The sequence below is a fragment of the Daphnia pulicaria genome, chromosome 4, assembly GCF_021234035.1.
Source record: "Daphnia pulicaria isolate SC F1-1A chromosome 4, SC_F0-13Bv2, whole genome shotgun sequence".
In the NCBI taxonomy this organism is placed as follows: Eukaryota; Metazoa; Arthropoda; class Branchiopoda; order Diplostraca; family Daphniidae; genus Daphnia; species Daphnia pulicaria.
The window spans coordinates 7,103,242-7,122,359 of NC_060916.1; the positions used below are offsets into that span (position 1 = coordinate 7,103,242).

Here is a 19,118-nt window from a genome sequence, read left to right on the forward strand (position 1 = left end):
GTGCAGGGGGCTCCATTGGGACTTCCACTTGGCTTTGCCGTGATGGAAGGCGCAGACAATCCAATCGAAAATAAGTCGCGTTCAGTTGTGCGCGTACCGTGCATTCAGGGGCAACATGCCATGCTAATTGATCATGGACACGGTCCGACGACGTACAGTTGGGTCCACTGCCCTTGTCAACTCCCCCAAGTCTATAACTTTAGAAAAAAAAAAAAAAAAACCCAACTGTACTTTATTTTATTTTATTTATTTTTCTTCATTTATTTAAAGTTCATGCAACCATATCTTTGTTCGGGAGATGTATAGGGAAGCATTTCCAACTTTATACTGAAGTTCTTCGTCCTCTCACAAAGACATCATGAACAGTCCAAACTCATTAAATTCATGCCCCTTGACCCGTTCCATTGTTTTGGCATTGCATTTGGCGGTTAAACTTTACGGCACTCCTCGTCATCGTAAGCCACGAGTGATTAAGTTTCTCGAATTAGATTCCACTACAATGCCGCCGATGCGAAATAAAAATAGACAAAACTCTGGCAAAACTAGAGCAATAAAGTAAAGGTTAACACGGGCCAAAAGATATCGTAGTAAACCCGTTTTCAAATTCCGACCGGATCTCCTTACTTTTCCATTTCGTGTCTCCCAAATATAAAGGCCCCATAACTGTCCTTGCAATAACTATGCCATATAAAACAAAACCAGAAAACATCACAAAAAGCCAGCTCGTCCAAAACGAACTAGGAATGGAACAAGAACGATTTCAGTGCACGCGTTATTATCCGATACCAAAATAATCAAAAGCTCGCTTGCCATAGTTGTATATACTGTACAGGCCTATTAATCTGCAGAATAAATAAAAGATTAGATGGCTAATAGTCTTTTACACGATCAAAGAATAGCAGTAGCTTATCATACAATGCCGCAGGCCTCGCACTCTCTATAATGATAATCTAGTTATACGTCTCGTGTGCTTCCCTATCCGACCTAATGCAATATGAATTCAGAAAGAAAAGGCTATTTTTATCTTAGTTATACTATTTGCGCTGGAGTAAATGTTCCGTCGCAAATGGATCGGAGGTACAATTGGCCTGCAGCACGCGCCGTAATAGCATCAACGAAACCAGCGGTGATTTATTCCAAAATTTAATCTTAATCTTAGGAAAAGCTATAACCGATACAAAGATTAGCATTTCACATTAATCCGTGTGAGACTGTTCAACGTCTACGCCTGCCTCCATCAAGTAATGTGATTTGTTAATATTTGATGTTTAGAATTTACCAACTTTTAGCATCCGAAACTTTAGACGGGTAGGGCAACATTAAATAGATTACGCAATGCTAAACACAAATATTAAAACAGCAATAGTTATAGCCAAAATAGAAATATTCGCCGTTCTAGTGGCAAAAAAGTAAACTTTGAATTCGACGTGATTAGCATTTCCCGTTTACCGTTTGTTCTTCTAAATTAATAGGAGAAGAAGTATATGTATGCGAAACAATACGGAACTTTATATATTGCCAAATGAAACAACCTTGCACACAGACCACTCTAAATAAAAACACTCAACCCTGAAAATTTGCCAAGCGACTGCCAAGCAAACATCCGAAACTTTTTAATTCAGTGACCCAAACTTCATCTTCCGTGTGGTTTGTCGTGTTAAGTTAAGTTAACTTCAATTCAAAACGACGGGGCTTGGTGTATCGATAATAAATCCGCAAGTCTATACTGATGCGAGTTTATAAATTTGACCACGTTCAAATCGTCCTGTCACATAATTATCGGGGATTATAGTCATTCTCTTGATACTACTTTATCAAATAGAGCGAACGAGAAAATGATCAAAGAAGGATATAGGGTGTCACTGCAGTTTCCTTCCGAGCTGTCAGTTTTTTCTCGTCGACACGCTCGCACTGCATCATAAACTGCTTCGAGTGTGGCGGGTTGGGATTTTCTCATCCACCGCAAATAACTCATCAGTATGCATCCCGCAACACGCCCCAAAATTGCCAGCCATTTCTGATCATCAACATCTACTGGCTGATCAAATATATATGTAGGATGTTATACCATGTACAACTCCTGAGAACTTGGCTATTACGATTGAGTTGTTCAGTTAATTTAATCACAAGTTGCTGCTGTCTCCTTTTTTTGTGAACTGCTCAAAGGGCTCGGATTAGATATAGAGAGAGACGTTGCGGGTTTCCCGTCTGGCACTCCCTCTTTTTTTTTCCTCCCGGCGTACTATACTCTTTTTCTTAGCTCTTTTGAAATTTCCCCATTTGTGTGAACCCAACAGATCAAAAGATTGGTACAGAGGGGACCAAAAAAGAGGACAAAATCCTGAAGAGGGTAGGGTCGATTATAGTTTGAAGCGTGATATATACATGGATCTTTAAAACTCCAACTTTGATGTCTATCTCTTGACGTTTCAGCCACATCCTCCGAAGGCTCTGTCCAAGAGAAAAGAGAGAAAAAAAAGGCAGGAAAGGAAGGCAGCGAGATATGACTGCTGCACATCGCACAAAGAGCTGCAGCAGAGAAAGTCGTGTAGGCGAATAGAGTAGGCGGAGACCAGTCGTATTGATTACCACGCCAAACTTGTTTAGCGGCTGACATATATCACTAGTGATGAGGCCAGCAGTCGTTCCCTTTTTTGCCTGACGTTATGGATTTTCATTTAGACTATGCAGCGCCAACTGCCTCGGAGCTAAACGCGGCCTTATCCAAGCGACGAAAAAAAAAAAGAAACAAAAAAGAAAAAATTCGCACGATTTCATAAAGCTCGGCATATGATTTCATCTAATCCCTTGATAAGAGCAAAAAGTCTGTGGTTACACCGCTAAAGTTGCGGGCATTGTGTATACATCTCACGCCCAGAGAGGCGACGAAAAGACAAAAGGAGCCAAAAAAATAGATATCAGGAAAACAAGACCAACGACCATATTTCAACGACGTGGTCGACGTTATTGTTGCCATCCACTTGGCACACATGACACGAAACACGCTAAGATATCAACAGAAAAAAAAAAAAAAATGAAAAACCAAAAACGAAAACAAAAACAAAACTAAACAACATCACACAGGCTTTCGGCTGGGAAACCAAATAAACATTTCCAAACAACCTTTTTATTTCTTTTCATTTAATTTCATGGGGTGGCCGCCGTTTTTATTCATCAAGTTCCGTTGATTGAAGTTGAAGCGGTGGCCGCCGGCGGTTGCAGTAAATCAGAATACTGGCAAAGGGCGTCGCGGAGATTTCGCCCAATGCGAGTCGAATCCACGGCCGTCAGCTCAACCAAGTGCGGATACAGAGAAATTAGTTGCCTCCAAGTCAACGGATTCACTGCATCGTCGGGTTCGGAGTTGGCGGAAACGACGGGAAAGAAAATAAAACAGACAAACAAATAAGTATCAAGTTACGGCTCGGTTTCAATTGACTTTCAACAGTTGTTGGAAGGATTCAGACTTCAGACGAGGAAAAGGAAATGTCTGTGACTGGTTCCAACAAACTGCATTCAAGACTGAAAGTAAGGAAAAATTCTCGTTACCCTTTGTGGTCGGAATCTTCTTTAAAGCCGATATTAGAGAGGAAAGCCCTTGCAGAGTGAAGGCAATTTCGGCAGTGCGATACCTATTCAAAGTTGATGTGTGCACAAAAGTAAAATTATGGGGTTTATCGATAAACATACGATGGGATTTTATCGTGTGAGGAGAAGGGCGAGCGGCGCCGTACCGCACAGAATTCACAAAAACGTTGACTTTGATGTACTAGACACGGCAGAAACCGCTTCCGGCGAAACATTTATTTTGTATTTGGAAGGGCAAAAGAGGCAAAGCTCGCCAAGGGGAGGAAATGTAGCCAAAAGACTCACCTTGGCATGGGGCTCTGGCCACTAGTCTTGGCGTCTTGAGCAAAAGCAGCCAGAACTTTATGAAATCGATCAAGAAGTGCCGTGATGGCAAGCTGATTTGTAACCTGGCTAGGATTGCCGGAAGGTATCTTCGTTTGTTCTTGCTGCTGTTGTTTTTCTTCGTGAAACAACGAAAACTGCAACAGCACCTCGAAGCAGACGCGAGCAAACTCCTCGCGCAGTTTAGGTCCAGTCTCACTATCTACTATGTACACACACAATTCGGTTAATACTTAAAATAATTATTTTTTTTTCTGCCCCATGTTTAATATTACCTGGTGGAACCAGATGAATGGATCCCTTGCTGAGCAACCCCATGATTTTGGAGATGAAATGTGGTGGATAGAAATTGGCCTGCGGTAATATTTCGTCACGTATCAACTCCATTACTTGGCAGTCCAACAATTCATCCGATTGAATTTCTTCTGGCGTTTGATTGGCCAAAGGCACGCTAGTTACATAAAAATAAAAAAATAAATAAATTTAATTAGAAAAAACGTAAATGGATGAACTCGATTTTTCCTCCAACCTTTTGGGGAAAAGAAATTCGTCTAACGCTAGAGTGATTTCCGTCCAAAGCGGCAGCATAGCTTCCTGTACATTTATATTATTCTCCTGATTGTCGGGTCTCAGCCGAGCCATGGGTAATCCCAAACGTAAGACATGCAGTAAAGAGTGAACTGCAAGTCGCCAAGTCGTCTGAGAGGTGCAGTCATACTTAAGACTTAGCGGCAAACGAAGGCACTGAGAAGTCAAAAAAGTATTTTGGAATCAAAGTCACCGCGGTAATCTAAATCTGTAATGAGACTTACTCTAATAATGCTGGTCAACACTTGAGACTGATTAACGACTTCTTCTTGGCACGTTTTCCCATACAAATGGACAGCCATAGTCAAACATTTTTCTCCAAATGGAACATAGTTTAACGTGACCCATTCTGCAGACTAAAAATGCAAATAAAAAAATTATGGTTTTATACGTACGTATCAACGGAATTCGTAAATTCGTTGGCTGTTAGTTTTTAGGACATGGACCTGTTTAATGTGACATGAATGGAGATTCACCTGCATTCCTTTGAAAGAGCTTATGGATTTAGTCTTGAGTTGCCCATAGGTTGGAGCTTGACAAGCAAAGCCAGCAAAAACCAAAAGTTGATAAAAGAGTGCAGGTATCATGGATTTCATCAGTTCGTTTCCAGAGACAAAGTCCTGTAATGGAAAAAAAGAAAAAAAAATCGATTTTGATACTCTAAACAATGGACTTGCTAACAGTTCAATTGTGAAGTACCCGTTGCAAAGTATCCATGCAGAGTAAAACTCCTTCTTGGAGTGGTGTCAGCACAGGGTCATTCACCGATGGAAGAATGAACGGAGAAGCTTCACCATGCACGGGAACGCTGACTGCTGATTGAAGGACAGTGCACAACATCTGCAAATTGTCCGACCCGAACCTGTACAAATAAAGGCGGCAGGAGATAATGGAGAAAAGGACATTACATAATTAAACTAAAATAAAAAGTTTGGTAATTCCAATCTTTAGTAGTACCTAGATTTTATATATTGGAAGAGTCCAGGAAAGATAAGCACTAAGGCGGTCAGGAACGGCTGTGACGGAATATAAGTTACGCGCTCTTCTTTTTGCGGACTCGTCGCTAATGTTCCAATTTGAAGCCAGGCTTTCCAGGCCACGTTCCAGACGAAATCATCGTGGGACCCACTACCATTCGATTCACTGGAATTGCATTTAGTCGTCGTTGACAGAACATCTTGAAACGCTTTCAATGAGGCCAGCGAAACCTAACATCATATCGATGCAATACATTTCTATGATGACACTGACAAATAATATGAAGTTCCCATGATTTACCTCAGAGTTTTTACTCAATGCCGAATTTTCAATGTGTTCAAGCAAAAGAATCCAAGCCCTTGAAAATTCATCTAGTGACTGCAACATTGGCCGCTTAGTCTGGAATACACGAGCGACGCCAGAAAGTGTCAGCACCTGTGTTAATAAATGAAATAAATATTAATTGTCCTATTTTAGCTGTTAGCCACTAACAAATATGTATGCATATATATAAAAAAAAATAAAAATAAATCAAATAAGATAAAAGTAATTCATACTTGAGTCTCTGCCCATTGTTTTTGAGCTGTGTTACGTGAATGATGGATTAGCATACTTCCGGAAGTGTCCACCTTTACATCACTAGCTTGCCCAGATAATTTCTTGACATTATCCAACAATGGAAACAATACCTGAATATATGACAACGAATTTAAATAAATAATAAATAATAACTATCATCTTTTTATTTATTTTACCTGCCACACGACAGCCTGCCAAGTGTTATGATGCAGAAGATCTCCATGGGCTGCAATAGTGCTAAAGAGTGTTTGGCCAGCTGATTTGCGAACCGCTGGGCGTTCATCGATACACAACTCACCTAAGCCAAGTAAAACATTAAAATTCAAATTAGTAACCATTTCCCTCCAAAGAAAAACAAGCAAACAGGCGATTTATTACCAAGTTTGGTATACAGACACATCCAGAGTTTGTCGAAGGCAGCCATATTTGGCACACCGGGAAAGTCTGGGAAAACTTTATTTTTTTCTTCACACAATGAAGAGCGTAATACTTCTCGGTTTTGATAAAAATAGTCGGATATGTTCCACTTAAAACGTACACAATGGTAGAAAAAACGTACCAAAAATATGTTAAAAGGACTAAAAGAAGTGTGATTGTTTCTTTACCATCAAACCTATGGCCGTAAGTGAGACGTTGAGATCCTGTGTTTGCGATCCAAATTTTCCAGTTGTCTCAACTGCTAGAGGCAGACAATTCCATGGCAAAATAGGGAGGTAATCCGTAACCACCAACTGCAAACATTGGAACGCTGAGCGAATTGAATTCTCTCTTTAAGATCGATAGCGCAAAACAGAAAAAAAAAGAAACAAAAACACAGTGAGCATCATTAACAGACAAAAGTTGGTTTAATAATACCCTTGAGAATTGTTGATAGCTCCTATTATGTTGAGGAACAAGGGCCATCCAAAAGAGATTATGTCACCGGAGCTGTGCAGCAGATGGAGGACACAATCTACTTGCTTTTGCCGTACATCTGCAAAGCTGGTACTAGATAACTCATTCAACGGCGATATTAACAATGTTTGCAACCTCTATAAAACAAAAAAAGAAGAGAAAAGGAGGTATAAGCGTTCAATTCCTAAAAATGCTCGAGTAATTTAACAAAAAAAAAAAATCGATAACTAATGGTATTAACCTGGTTCTCTTTTAAAGAAGTAGAATGTTGATATTGAATAGCTGATCGAACTAAAGTAGTAATGGCTTCTATTCCCCACTCTCTCATGCGGTTAAGCGGATGGCTACTAACTTCAAGTAAATGGTTTGTCACAGGACGCCAAAGAACTTCAACACGATTCAAATTGACAAGGCCCGTTTCTAACAGTTTGGCCACCGCAAAAAGTGATGGCTCCTGAGTTAAATATTGAATACATTTAATTAAAACATAGTTCTTTTTTAAATTCAGCTTCAGATAATACATACCCTATTGGAATAGGCAACTTCAAGAGCTTCCTGTGACAACTGGCGTAAAGCGTCGATCAAATGATGGAGAGCCACATCATCTAAATATTGGCTAGATTCGAACAATCGGCTTAACATGGACGAAAGAACGGGCAAATCAGCCAGCACCGCGGCAGTACTTGGCACTAGAGTGGCCGAACTCGATTCCATCAACGGCCGTGATGATTTTAAAGAACCACCACTCGACGGCTTTAAGCCCAAAATCCATGCCAGATGCTGTTCACATAAGTGGAATGTAGAAGAAAAAGAATTAAATACTCAGCTTAACATTAAGGAAACACAAGAACACATACTTGTAATGTAGTTAAGACCATGTGCCATGCAGATCCCAACACTGCTCCGTGGCAATGAGCAACACTCAAGATAGCGCGCATGCATTGTAAATTTTTGGCTGTCAAAACAACCGGCCCCTGCTGACATCCGGCAGGCTGCGAAGGAGTAGGCAGTGGGGACCCGACAGCCACGATCAAATGCTGGCGGAATTCCGTCTCAATATTGGCATTTGCGTTTCCTCCAGTGTTAACCATATGTTGGCCATAGCTTTCGGTGCTCGGTTGTCGAGACTGTGCGACTACAGGATTCATTGCAGTCACAGAAAAATTAAACTTAATTAAGCGAAAAACAAACAGACAAGCAAACAAACAAAATTGAGTGTTTACCTCGACTAGTGACCGTTCCAGGAGAGGAAGCGTTAAGAACGGTTAATGTGTAATGGGGCGGCAAGGAGGCTTTACACAATGCGGTTATGAAAGCATCACGAGGAGTTGTCAATCCAACACGGCCACTCACACTGGCGAACGTCTGTAGAGATTTGAGCACATTTTCCGTGCTTGTCTCGTCAGTACTAATAAAAGCCTTGGAATGAATCACTTTCGAAAAGAAAAAAATGTTTTTACTTAAAAACAAATTTTTTACCTAGCCTCAAGTAGGAGGGTTAAGGCCGCTAATAACCCACACCAACTAGAATTGACAAGCTGAATGCTAAAGGAATCGTCGTCAATAGAAGTCTTTTCATTTGGAGCTCCATCTGAAGGCGCCGATGAGTCGCTTGCGTTACCACAGGGTGTGTTTTGCACCACAAGTGATATTGAACGGATAACATCCAGCAAGCATGCGTACGCTACAGACATGCAGTAACCATCTTGGATGCTAGGCGGATCAGTTTTGTCCAACATTTCGAGGCTGTAAAAAAAAGACGGATTATGTTATTCAGCAGAAGGTTAGACGGGCGATAAAGAGGAGAGAAAAATTGAATTAATCATACAAAGTGGCTTTCGGTTGTCCGCTGGTAAACACAGTACATATGGGTATCCAAACGCCACGATAATAGAAGCCAGCTTGCGGAGAGATCCCTGGTCCCATACTAACCGTATTTATCAAGGGAGACGAAGACGATGTTGAATTGGTCAACGCTGCTTGAGCTGAAAATTAATCAGGTATTTTAAAACATTATCTTTTTTTCTCTATTTGACATTATGATACCTGAAGAAGCAAGACCCGGCGGTGTTGTCACAAAGAGTGACTGTATACACGCGGCGAGGGAATTGACGGTATCTTGAAATATGTTTGTTGCATGTGGTTTCATGTCGTAGCTTTGACAGAAAGACTTCACCAACAAAGGTTGAGCCAGCAACCTATGGAGGATTTCTAAAGCTAATGCTCTCTGCCATGCCGGTTTATCAGGATCCAAGAACTTTATGATTAACGACAGAAATATTTCACATTCTGTAACCTAAACGATTGTGAAAGAGAAGACAACATTATTTTTATAGTATTAAACAAAGTAGAATACTCGAGCATAATTTTTTCTCACCAGTAATGAATAATACTTCTGTACCAATACAGATACTAGTCTTAAAAGTCGCATACTGACGGGAAAAAATGGTTTGTCTGTTGTTATGGGTTGTTGTGTTTGTAACTGTTGCTGTTGATGACCGATCGCAATTCTATACTGAGACTTCACATTGGGTGAAAACAACTTGATCACCAGAGCACACACTCTCTCTTTCAACAATGAACTAAATTCCTGGTGCTATTGAAACATTGATCAGTTAACATTGCTTTCCTTATCCTTATTACATTAATAATTTAGAACCTTGAAAAAGACGCTATAGAACGTGGACAAGATGTTCTCCAATAATTCGATTCCAAACGTTCGGGTCATCTCGGTCATTCCGATTAGCCAGGATGGTTGATCGCCGTTGACCAACATCACCAGGTCCTTCGATAATAATCAACAATTAATGAAACGATGTTTCCGATGGAAAAAACACACAGATACATACTTGAAAAAGAGAAAATGCATCTTGTGCAAACGGTTTAAGCGCCTTCAGAGGAGAATCGGGTAATTTAATAAATTCTTTGCTGCCGCCAGAAAAACTACTATCGACTAATGCAGGAGGCTCTTCATTTGATGATGCGTCTTCTATAACCACCCTTTCAAAAACTAATGAAACTAGTTGACGGACGGTAGCTCCAGCTGTGTTTCCTATTGTAGCATCCTTAGCGAAGTGGAGTCGAAAACACAGCACTAGACACTGTTCAAACATTATAATAGAGATTTTCTTGCTTCATATAGCAAAATTGATTTTTTTCTATACCTTGGAGAGTGAATCCCCTCTAACTAAATTGCTAGTTGTAAGTAGCAATGCAGCAGTTTGGAGGACTTTCACTTCATCAATGTTATTTTCCATCAAAAGCCACATAACATTAATTACATATTTGGCTCCTTTTTCATCAAGTAAATCATATGTGATAAATCTTTGTATAGCCCCTAAACATACCTGCATAATACAAAAATTTAACAAGATAAGTTTTTTGTCTAAAAAGAAAATGAATACTTTTGTTAGTTTGGGATCTTTTGTTTCACATCCTTGAATGAGTGGATACAGGGCAGGATTGGTAATGCTTCGTAGAGTTTGATGTGTCAGCTGGGAACTGCCATAAGAGTTTTTTAATTTTGACAGCACTTCCTCACATGCCTGCAGAAAATGAATATTGCAATAACAGATGTATGGTGACAATTTAAAGTATTGATTTGAACTTGTCATGTATTTCAATTTACCTCTTTAACTGAAGTGTATTTTTTCCTTGTTTCAAGTATCAAAGTTTTCAGATCAGACTGAAGTCCTTCAATTACCCTATTAACCTGATCTTTATCCATTCTATAAAAATCTATAACCAGTTGTTTAGCTATTTGTAAAGAAACACTACTTTTGTAATGCGGTAATGCTAAATAGAGGGTATCCACACAACTTGGTTTAGTCACAAAACAACATCATAATCACAAAACCTTGATTGCATAATGTTGAAAAAACATGCTGACTGGGTGATTGGAATTGCAAATAGTAAATTGTATTTCTCAAAATTAAGAAAAAACAATCACTTCCCGGTAGTCAAATGAATTTTGCAGAAACAGTTATTGTGACGTGGGGATTTTTACTGTCCCGCCATCTAGAGGTAACGGAAAGTAATATAAATTATTTTTAAAAAAAAGATTGGCGCCCTATTCTCAGCAGTTGAGTTGAGTATCCGATAGGCGATACGGCGATACTAACATAAGTAACAAAACAAAATAAAAAAATAAAATAAAATAAAAAACCTTATTATGGACAATTGTGCATAGAGTATAATGTATCTATACATAACAAATAATCGGTGATAGGTCATAACATACGTAAATAGGCTAAGCTAATATAGCTAGGAAATTTGATTAGAACTATCCCCCTGTTCCGTATTTTTCTGCACCATATTTTTCTTTTTTTTTTATCATTGGTTTATTTCTTGTTACATATTTACCTTATGGCTAGAAAAAGACGGATATCTAGCGGACCAAATTCCAATTTACCAGACAAACCAATAGCTTACACATGATTTCTGTTTTATAGGTATCAAATAAATACAAAGTCTGTTTTTCTAGCTCAATATATTATGAATGGTTTATTCCAGAAGCAATCTTTGAAAGAAAGCACATTATAGATCCCAGTATACAGAACCCATAAAACAACTTTAAAGAAGTTTTAGATGATTTGTTACTTGATCAACCATTTCTGAGGAAGCTGGTCCAACACCTAAAACAGTCTTTGACCCTGGTGCAATTTGAGTTCTTCCAGCATCTCTTATAACAGTCGTTTGGAGACCCTTACTTCTTGAATTTGCTGCAATTGACAGCAGCTCCTCCTCTGAATCAACTTTAACCACAACTTTAGGTTGGCCAAGGTTTTCCCAGTGTTTCAAAATTTCTTGATCTTTTTGTTTCATTTGCTTGTAAGCTGCAACTGCAGCATGTGAACACTGCATTATGGAAGTAATTTTTTAAAAATAAGTTATAATAACATGTAAATAAATTACACAACTAGAGACAAGAAACCTGGGCAGCAATTTTTCCTTTCCCCATTTTTAGATCATTTCGAACAACAAGGACTAATTTGTATGTTTTTCCACTGTTGTTGACTGCATCTCCATATGATAATTCCTCGTCCTAAAAACCAAAAAAATGCAATAGTAAAATTTTTGTTTTTGAATTACCCTCTCAAAATTAATACTCAATTCTTACTACATATCCTGGGCTTGTGCTGTTCATTAATTTGTAAAGCAATGCTGATGATATGATTCCACAAGATAATCCAACCACAAATGACGGACTAATAAAGTCTGTGAATGCAGCCATCCTGATATCCAGAATAAAACACTATTTTTTTTTTTTTTCCACTGACACACACAGACACACACACTGACAGTGAATTATTTTGAAAGAATTGATTTGCTCAAACTTGGCCTACTCTATTCACGGCCACTCATCTGGGCAACTGTCTGTTGCCTAAAGCGGTGGCGGATAGGGATAGCATTAGCAAACATGTCGTACTGTCGGCGCTGTCGGCATGGTATATAGAGGGGATGATAGAGCCACGGCCAAGAAATTAGTCCATAAGGATAAGGGTTTGTCATTTGTCCGAACCTGTTTGGCTGTTTCAGTGTTTCGAGAACGTCATATGAATGATACCATGATACATTCCTAAAGGCATCTTGAAAATAAAATGGATGGCCAAACTCCTGAATCAGATTCTAGGTGTCTTGGTTCCCTTCTATGATTTGGAGTGGGGCGATCCTGCATGGAAAACTAAACATGCAAATCCAAACAACTCGGTAGGCTAAATCATTCAGTCAAAAGCGCTCGTTGTCCTTCCTTGCCGTAACGATCATCTACCGCTATCTACAGGGATGTACCTTGAGGTATAACTTTATTTTAAATACTGTATACATTATACTACGAAACAGGTTAGAGAACGCATTCTATGAACTTAGCCAAAGCGCACAATAATCATTTCTCATCGCGGGCCGTTGCTGTTCGCTCCCACCGCGACTAATTAAACATGACATTCAAATACAATTCCGTAAAAATCACGGCGTCAACCTGATTGTGAGACATAAGTTTAAAATCGGATTTTACCACGAACTTATAAGCAGTATGTTACAATGGCGCATTTGTTAGAGCTTCGTATTATAGATGCCAATGTCACTGAAGTGAAGATTGCATAGGCTACATCGGTTTCAAAGTCTGGCGGCTCTCGTTCTTGCCTAATCTTCCTAGCGAAGCTATCGCCCATTTCAGGAGTCATGCCCATGGACTTTTTTTGGGCTGTGAATTGGGAGGATTGGAACCCTTTGAGGAAATTCGAACACCACGCCTGGTTGGGTGCCCAGTATAATTAAAATAACGCTTTTCTTTTTCAAAAATGATTTTTCATTATATTTATGAATTCTTTTGTTTAGATTTTTGACGGTCGGCATTTTATTTGAGGATGATGCATGCGAGTGAGTTATAGTACTTCCGGCAATCCAGACTCAACATCCTGGCTTCTTCTACCAACAGTCTGCGCATTCTATTCTAAGGAATAAGGCTTGCTACCAAGATTGCGATGCTTTTCGAAGAAACTGTCATTAGTAACTTGACTCAATTTCATTCGGCGAATCGTCACAACTGGACTTCTGCGGGCAAAGACCCTGGCGACTGGACCGGCTGGAAGTCGGGCGGCCTAGTCGGGTGAACCTTACCAGCTGATAATATGAAAGCTGAGGACGACTCGAGATTGCTCGAGATTGCTACAATGTTAGTCCGCGAACGACATCAAGTTGATCTCACGGTACTACTCCCTTTCAAAACATTTATTATGTCGACTTCATCTTAATCACTTAGTTTTTTAAAAATCAATAAAAGAGCAAAAACATTTCTTCTTCTAGTGGTGCAATCGCAATATAATGGCGGAATATTGCCGGTTGGAAAACTTTCCGGAAGCCCTTACGTAATCAAAATACACCTCAACTTTTATTTTAATTTATTCTAAATGGAAACTTACTTTTTGTTTAACTTTCTCGAATCTTTGCTCTGGGATTGCCGCAAAGAGTTTTGGTGGATAATACTGACATCTTTACTCCAGTTGGGTTTGCGTTGTGCATTTCTTTTCGGTCGGCCTGGGCCAAATACGCCGTGGAATTGTGTTCCCGGGTGGCGATGTAATAAAGCCAAGAAGAAAAGGCGCAATTATTCGATAACCTCTTTCACAATGATGATTGATGATATACATGAACTCTTTCACAAGAGGATACCACTGCCACCGACTCTACAGCGGTTTCGTTGGCTACTTATTTAACTATGGGTCTATCAATTTGCTAGTTTGACCAGCAGCGCCTGCGTAACTACAATCGTCAACAACATGATTTCGTCATTCGTTGAAGTCATCAAGGGCATTTTTACTCTAAAGCAATTTCTGGCGAGGATGTTGAAGTTCACGTCTGGTAAAGAATTGGAATTTTTCTTTTAAATAAAAAATGTAATAATATCTTTAATTTAATAATAATTGTACGGGTGCAAAGGCGATACAGTGCACCAGCTCACATGTGGCTCCCAACAATACTGTCTTTCCCTTACATTCCTTTCTGTCATGTGAAGGATCTGAAAGAGCTTGAATTTGAACCCAATCAGATCTGACACATCCAAAATCTACAAGTTTGAATTAGCTGCGCAATCTCAAGACGTGTTGAACTTCAAGTAGGTCGTATAGCAGGTACCGTACGTTGATGAACATATCCCACTGGGAGCTACACAGCTAAGGGAAAATCTCCGTTTAACGATTTCTCGTGGATGAGAGGGTTGTGAGCTAAAGGAACATATCCATTTGAATTTCCTCGTGAATGAAAGATAATCCTTTTTCATATTTTTTGTTTACAGAAGTTAAATGCATCCAAAATGTGTAAATATTGATTGTAAATAAATTGTAGTTATAAGTAGATTAAGATAGATTGAGGCTAACATAGTAAAATAATCTTTTTATTCAAGACAGGTCAGTTCTAGAATGTGACTTGCATTCTTAACATGAGATTTTTATCACACAGACACACATCAAAACTTCTGAGTGGGGGAAATTCTTTTTCAATAGAATTTTCTTTTTATAATTTATCCTTTTTTTAAAAATTATTATGTGGAATCCATATTCTGCTCGGCCCACAGTGAGTATCCAGGATTCAAAACAAACTGTTTAACACAGCTACAGAACATACACTTCCATTCCTGAATTTTCCTCTGATTTCCACACCGACTTTTTCTTTTTCTGGAAGCAGGAATTTGTTTTATTTTTACTTCTACTGATTTCCCTGGAATCAATAGAACTTTACATCCTTTACATATTGTTCGTTTTACAGAGTGGTCCCTGATCGAAAATAGTGATAAGTACATGTTCATCAGTTTATCTAATAAGCAAGTATGTCACTAAATCTAATTATTACAGTTTTAGTTGAAGTTTTTTTCCGATGCTAATCATATTCTTGCCAAATACCGAAGTTATCTGTGGACAGTGAGGAACTGCATTCAAGGCCACAATCGATGCCTGATTAGAAGGAAATTTACAAATTAAAATTTTATTTTATGAAACTGTATCAGAAAAGTATACCTGATATAGGAAATTAAGTCTTTGAAATCCATCAGATCCAGAAGTGTTCGTTTTTTTCCCAGACATATTCATTTTGCTGATAAAATATGGTGCGCCGTTTGTAGCAGCGAAATACATACACTTAACACTTTTTTGAAGCACACCACTCCTTCGTCTGCTACAGCATGGACTACTTTAACTAAAGGACTCTTCGGCCTTTCCTATATCGGCCATGCATGTAACATTTTTTCCGGGAGAATCGGAATCGAAATTTAAAAATATGTATTGTTTTACCTAATGTCCCTATACCTAAAATGTACGGTTATAGAGATATTGCAAATTACTTTACGGAAAATTTGAAAAAAAGACAAAACACCGATGCCATCTAGGAACCAAACCTCCTAAGCTCTTTGAAGTCTGCAAGCAGATGCCCATTCGTGCATACCTAGAGAAAGAGACACCACTCTCTTATCTCTATTGCTTTCACATAGCTGCCTAACTCTCTTTTACCTTGTGGCATATATTCTTTAGAGCTTAGGCTGCTAGATGGCACCGGTGTTTTGTCTTTTTACCCCTTCTCCTGAAAGTAAACTTAGAATACCTTATTAATTAGTTTTTTTTACTAAGATTTATAAACACAGTTGGAATCAGCGAAAAAAACTGCATTTATTGATGTTTTCCATTAATTATCTCCTGAACAACCCCCACCCGACTAGCTTTAACACGGCGAGATAGGCGAAGAGTCCCGTCCTTTAGTTAAAGTAGTCCATGGCTACAGTCGTCTGGTTAGCAACATTGCCAGATATTCTTTTTGCGACCGAAAATTCTATTCAGGCTGACGGTGCTCGAATGGGGTTTTGTGCTATTGCACTTTGCACCGTCAGGCCCCTAGGGGCGCTCTGACGGCTGATGGTTGGGGGTACCATCTCTATCTGACGGCTGAATCTACCCTCCCCCTTTCTGACGGCTGGGTGTACCCACATTTCCAGAACCGTCAGGCCGCTAGAGACGCTGTGACATTTAATCGGGGATACCTTATTCTTATTCTGCCTTATCCAATTTTTTTTTTTTTTTTTTTATAAATATTTTATGTTCCAGGATAAGTATTTTGCATAGCGTTAAGTAATTTTTAGAAAAAAATAAAATAAAATAAAATATGTTTACATAACAAGTACTATCAGCAACATACTCATCATTAAATTAAATTTAATCTACTTAAATTTACATAACTCCTGTTCAATACTTATGTGCTGAAATTGTACAATGCAAATATTAAAAAAAAACAAACATTATGAATAAGGTACCCCCGATTAAATGTCTCAGCCGCACAGCACCTCTAGCGGCCTGATGGTTGTGGTTACGGTAAGGTACACCCAGCCCTCAGAAAGGGGAAGGGTTACTCCAGCCGTCAGAAAGGGGTAGGGGAGCTCCTACCTTAACCGTCAGAAAAGGGGAGGGTACACAGCACCCAGCCGTAGAGAGGCCCAGCCGTCACAGCGCCTCTAGCGGCCTGACGGTTCTGAAAAGGGGGTACAGTGGTACACCCAGCCGTCAGAAAGGGGTAGGGTAGCTCCAGCCGTCAGATGTAAGGACTAGAGAGGAGTACCCCCAACCGTCAGCCGTCAGAGCGCCCCTAGCGGCCTGACGGTGCAATAGCACAAAACCCAGGTATAGAATACTGGTACCGCCACTCATATGGCGAGCCCTTCCATTGCTTTTTTTCTCTGGAAGTGAAGCCTGCTTGCCTGCCCTGTCCCGACGCTATAAGCGCCACGGCGGGTGTGTGGGGAAATAGGGTATAGGAATGGTATAGGAATGGAGGGAAAATTAGAGGAGTGGTAAGGGCCGAGATCGATATCTTAGCTCCTATTTTCACTATCGATTGCTAAAGTTGGCTTCAATCAAGAGAAAATTTCCGAGCGGAGGAGTTAACATGGCAGTGGCGCTACAAGTATTCTATAGCTCTGGCATGGTAGAAGCAGAGCCATAGAATACTGGTACCACCACTCATATGACGAGCCCTTCCATTGCTTTTTTTCTCTGGAATTGAAGCCTGCTTGCCTGCCCTCCTCCTTAGCTGTAAGCGCCACGGTGGGTGGGTGGGGAAGTAGGGTATAGGCATGGTAATAGGAATGGAGGGAAAAGTGGAGGAGTGGCAAGGAGCGAGATCGATATCTTAGCTCCGATTAGCTCCGATTTTCACTATCGATTGCTAAAGTTGGCTTCAGTCCCAGAGAAAATTTCCGAGAGGAAGTGTTAACATGGCAGTGGCACTACCAGTATTCTATAGCTCTGGTAGAAGAGGGGGTGGTATCGTAGATAAAGAAGACTGGTTTCGCATGTCCTATCTTTTTAGCCCTATCCCTACTGACCACGAGTTTCTGTTTTGCTTGTCCTGCCCCTAGCGGATAAACTGCTGAACTGCACCGTGGCTACCAAGGGTGTTGCAGACGATTATTGTTTTTATTGGTTTTCTTCTGTCTTGCAGTCTTAGTAAAATTCTATGCAAGTCGTCCTAAAACCTAAGTAATTTTTGTCGTAATTATTTATTGCAAATTTGTCGTAATTTTGTTCAATTGCTTTCTGTTGGTTTGTTGATTGTTATATTATTAACTGAATGTTGCTATTAATAAAAAAGTTAAGAAGGGAGAAAATTGTCGATTTTTTTATTCACATCATTTCTTTCTCTCGTCATCATTGCCGAGTCTTTTTCATTTGGATAAAATGGGATGTGATGGAATCGGACACAAAGTTTTAAACAGGAGAAGTCGTCATTTATTCTTCATTTGGACGATAAAGAACATGTTATAACGGATCACAAAGGTTTAAACAGAAGAATATGTAATCATAATGTATTCTTCATTTGGATAATTGCCAGTTTGAAGGGTCTTGGGATCACCTGAAAGGGACTCTTGACTCGGCAGAATTAAGTGTTCACTCATGATCCATCATAGAAAAACAAGCATTTGTTGCTTCAGAATTAGTCGAAGCTAGTCTCTCAGAGAGGACCAGAAGATTGTTGACTCAAAGGTCATGAAGTGAAATAAACTGACCCCACCTTGGATAAATGAAAAAAACTAATTAAATTACAATCTATCATTTTAAAAAACTTCCACAATGATTTACCTTGAGCTGCTCTAAAAAAATTATTGACAACAGTCACTGTTTGTTCCATTAGATTAATGCTATTAATCATCTCAAAGTATTCACAGGGACTAGCTAATTGATGAGTGTACCTGCAGAAAATGAGAATGTCAATTTACATTTTCAATTAAAACTTATGTTTCAAGTACCATTGCTTGAAGCTTTGGAAATGAGAGGCTGCCGATTTCCAGTGCTACAATTCAAATAAAGCCCCTTGGGCGCCTCCGGAATTTAGAGTTAGTTAAATTTTAAATCTAAGTTTGTAGTGTCTAAGATATGGGTGGGATTGACCTAACGTTAAAAAAGGCCACTCTATTTTAACTGATTCTTGCTATGGCTTTTTGAGGGGTTTGATATTTAATTGATGTAGCGCCATCTGCTATCAGATCTGGGAAAATCACAGCCGTCAAAAAGTAAATGGGCGCTACTTCACTTTTTAAATGCATCGAAAAGGTTAAAAGAATCACATTTTCAGAAGTATCTAATAAGCTCTATATCTAACTTCGTCATGCCTTATAGTTAAAAACTAAACCT

The 19,118-nt window shown here is 39.4% G+C and overlaps 3 protein-coding genes and 2 long non-coding RNA genes across 7 annotated transcripts; 1 reads left to right on the forward strand and 4 right to left on the reverse strand.

Moving 5' to 3' along the window:
* Positions 1-2,825: 2,825 nt before the first annotated feature.
* On the reverse strand, positions 2,826-10,962 carry LOC124338137 (protein MON2 homolog). Of its 3 annotated transcripts, none has more exons than XM_046792212.1 (28): positions 10,580-10,962; positions 10,356-10,496; positions 10,116-10,298; positions 9,801-10,052; positions 9,611-9,736; positions 9,329-9,547; positions 8,998-9,247; positions 8,780-8,936; positions 8,431-8,697; positions 8,175-8,359; positions 7,809-8,086; positions 7,477-7,731; positions 7,193-7,405; positions 6,913-7,088; positions 6,663-6,825; positions 6,436-6,583; positions 6,234-6,355; positions 6,036-6,167; positions 5,779-5,913; positions 5,458-5,708; positions 5,200-5,362; positions 4,977-5,120; positions 4,725-4,856; positions 4,442-4,656; positions 4,188-4,363; positions 3,874-4,117; positions 3,550-3,632; positions 2,826-3,344 (listed from the first exon to the last, which is right to left on the reverse strand). In XM_046792212.1, the coding sequence occupies exons 1-28, from the start codon at positions 10,676-10,678 to the stop codon at positions 3,175-3,177; spliced, it is 5,079 nt and encodes a 1,692-aa protein (XP_046648168.1). In that variant the 5' UTR covers positions 10,679-10,962; the 3' UTR covers positions 2,826-3,174. The 3 variants fall into 3 exon arrangements, with proteins under 3 accessions (XP_046648168.1, XP_046648167.1, XP_046648166.1); XM_046792211.1 differs by having other exon boundaries at positions 3,874-4,114; positions 4,947-5,120; XM_046792210.1 differs by having other exon boundaries at positions 4,947-5,120.
* Positions 10,963-11,439: 477 nt separating this feature from the next.
* Positions 11,440-12,276, reverse strand: LOC124338138 (peptidyl-tRNA hydrolase 2, mitochondrial-like). The gene is made up of 3 exons (XM_046792213.1): positions 12,071-12,276; positions 11,885-11,995; positions 11,440-11,808 (listed from the first exon to the last, which is right to left on the reverse strand). Exons 1-3 carry the CDS (start codon positions 12,182-12,184, stop codon positions 11,524-11,526), a joined length of 510 nt encoding a protein of 169 aa, XP_046648169.1. The 5' UTR covers positions 12,185-12,276; the 3' UTR covers positions 11,440-11,523.
* Positions 12,277-12,453: 177 nt separating this feature from the next.
* Positions 12,454-14,072, forward strand: LOC124338139. The gene is made up of 3 exons (XR_006917671.1): positions 12,454-12,747; positions 12,820-13,658; positions 13,756-14,072. It is a non-coding gene; the product is annotated as an uncharacterized LOC124338139 (long non-coding RNA).
* A 754-nt stretch (positions 14,073-14,826) lies between these two features.
* Positions 14,827-15,634, reverse strand: LOC124338455 (ribonuclease P protein subunit p21-like). The gene is made up of 3 exons (XM_046792529.1): positions 15,462-15,634; positions 15,298-15,398; positions 14,827-15,221 (listed from the first exon to the last, which is right to left on the reverse strand). The coding sequence occupies exons 1-3, from the start codon at positions 15,576-15,578 to the stop codon at positions 14,990-14,992; spliced, it is 450 nt and encodes a 149-aa protein (XP_046648485.1). The 5' UTR covers positions 15,579-15,634; the 3' UTR covers positions 14,827-14,989.
* Positions 15,635-18,055: 2,421 nt separating this feature from the next.
* On the reverse strand, positions 18,056-18,858 carry LOC124335979. The gene is made up of 3 exons (XR_006916980.1): positions 18,734-18,858; positions 18,567-18,676; positions 18,056-18,498 (listed from the first exon to the last, which is right to left on the reverse strand). It is a non-coding gene; the product is annotated as an uncharacterized LOC124335979 (long non-coding RNA).
* Between the last annotated feature and the right edge of the window lie 260 nt (positions 18,859-19,118).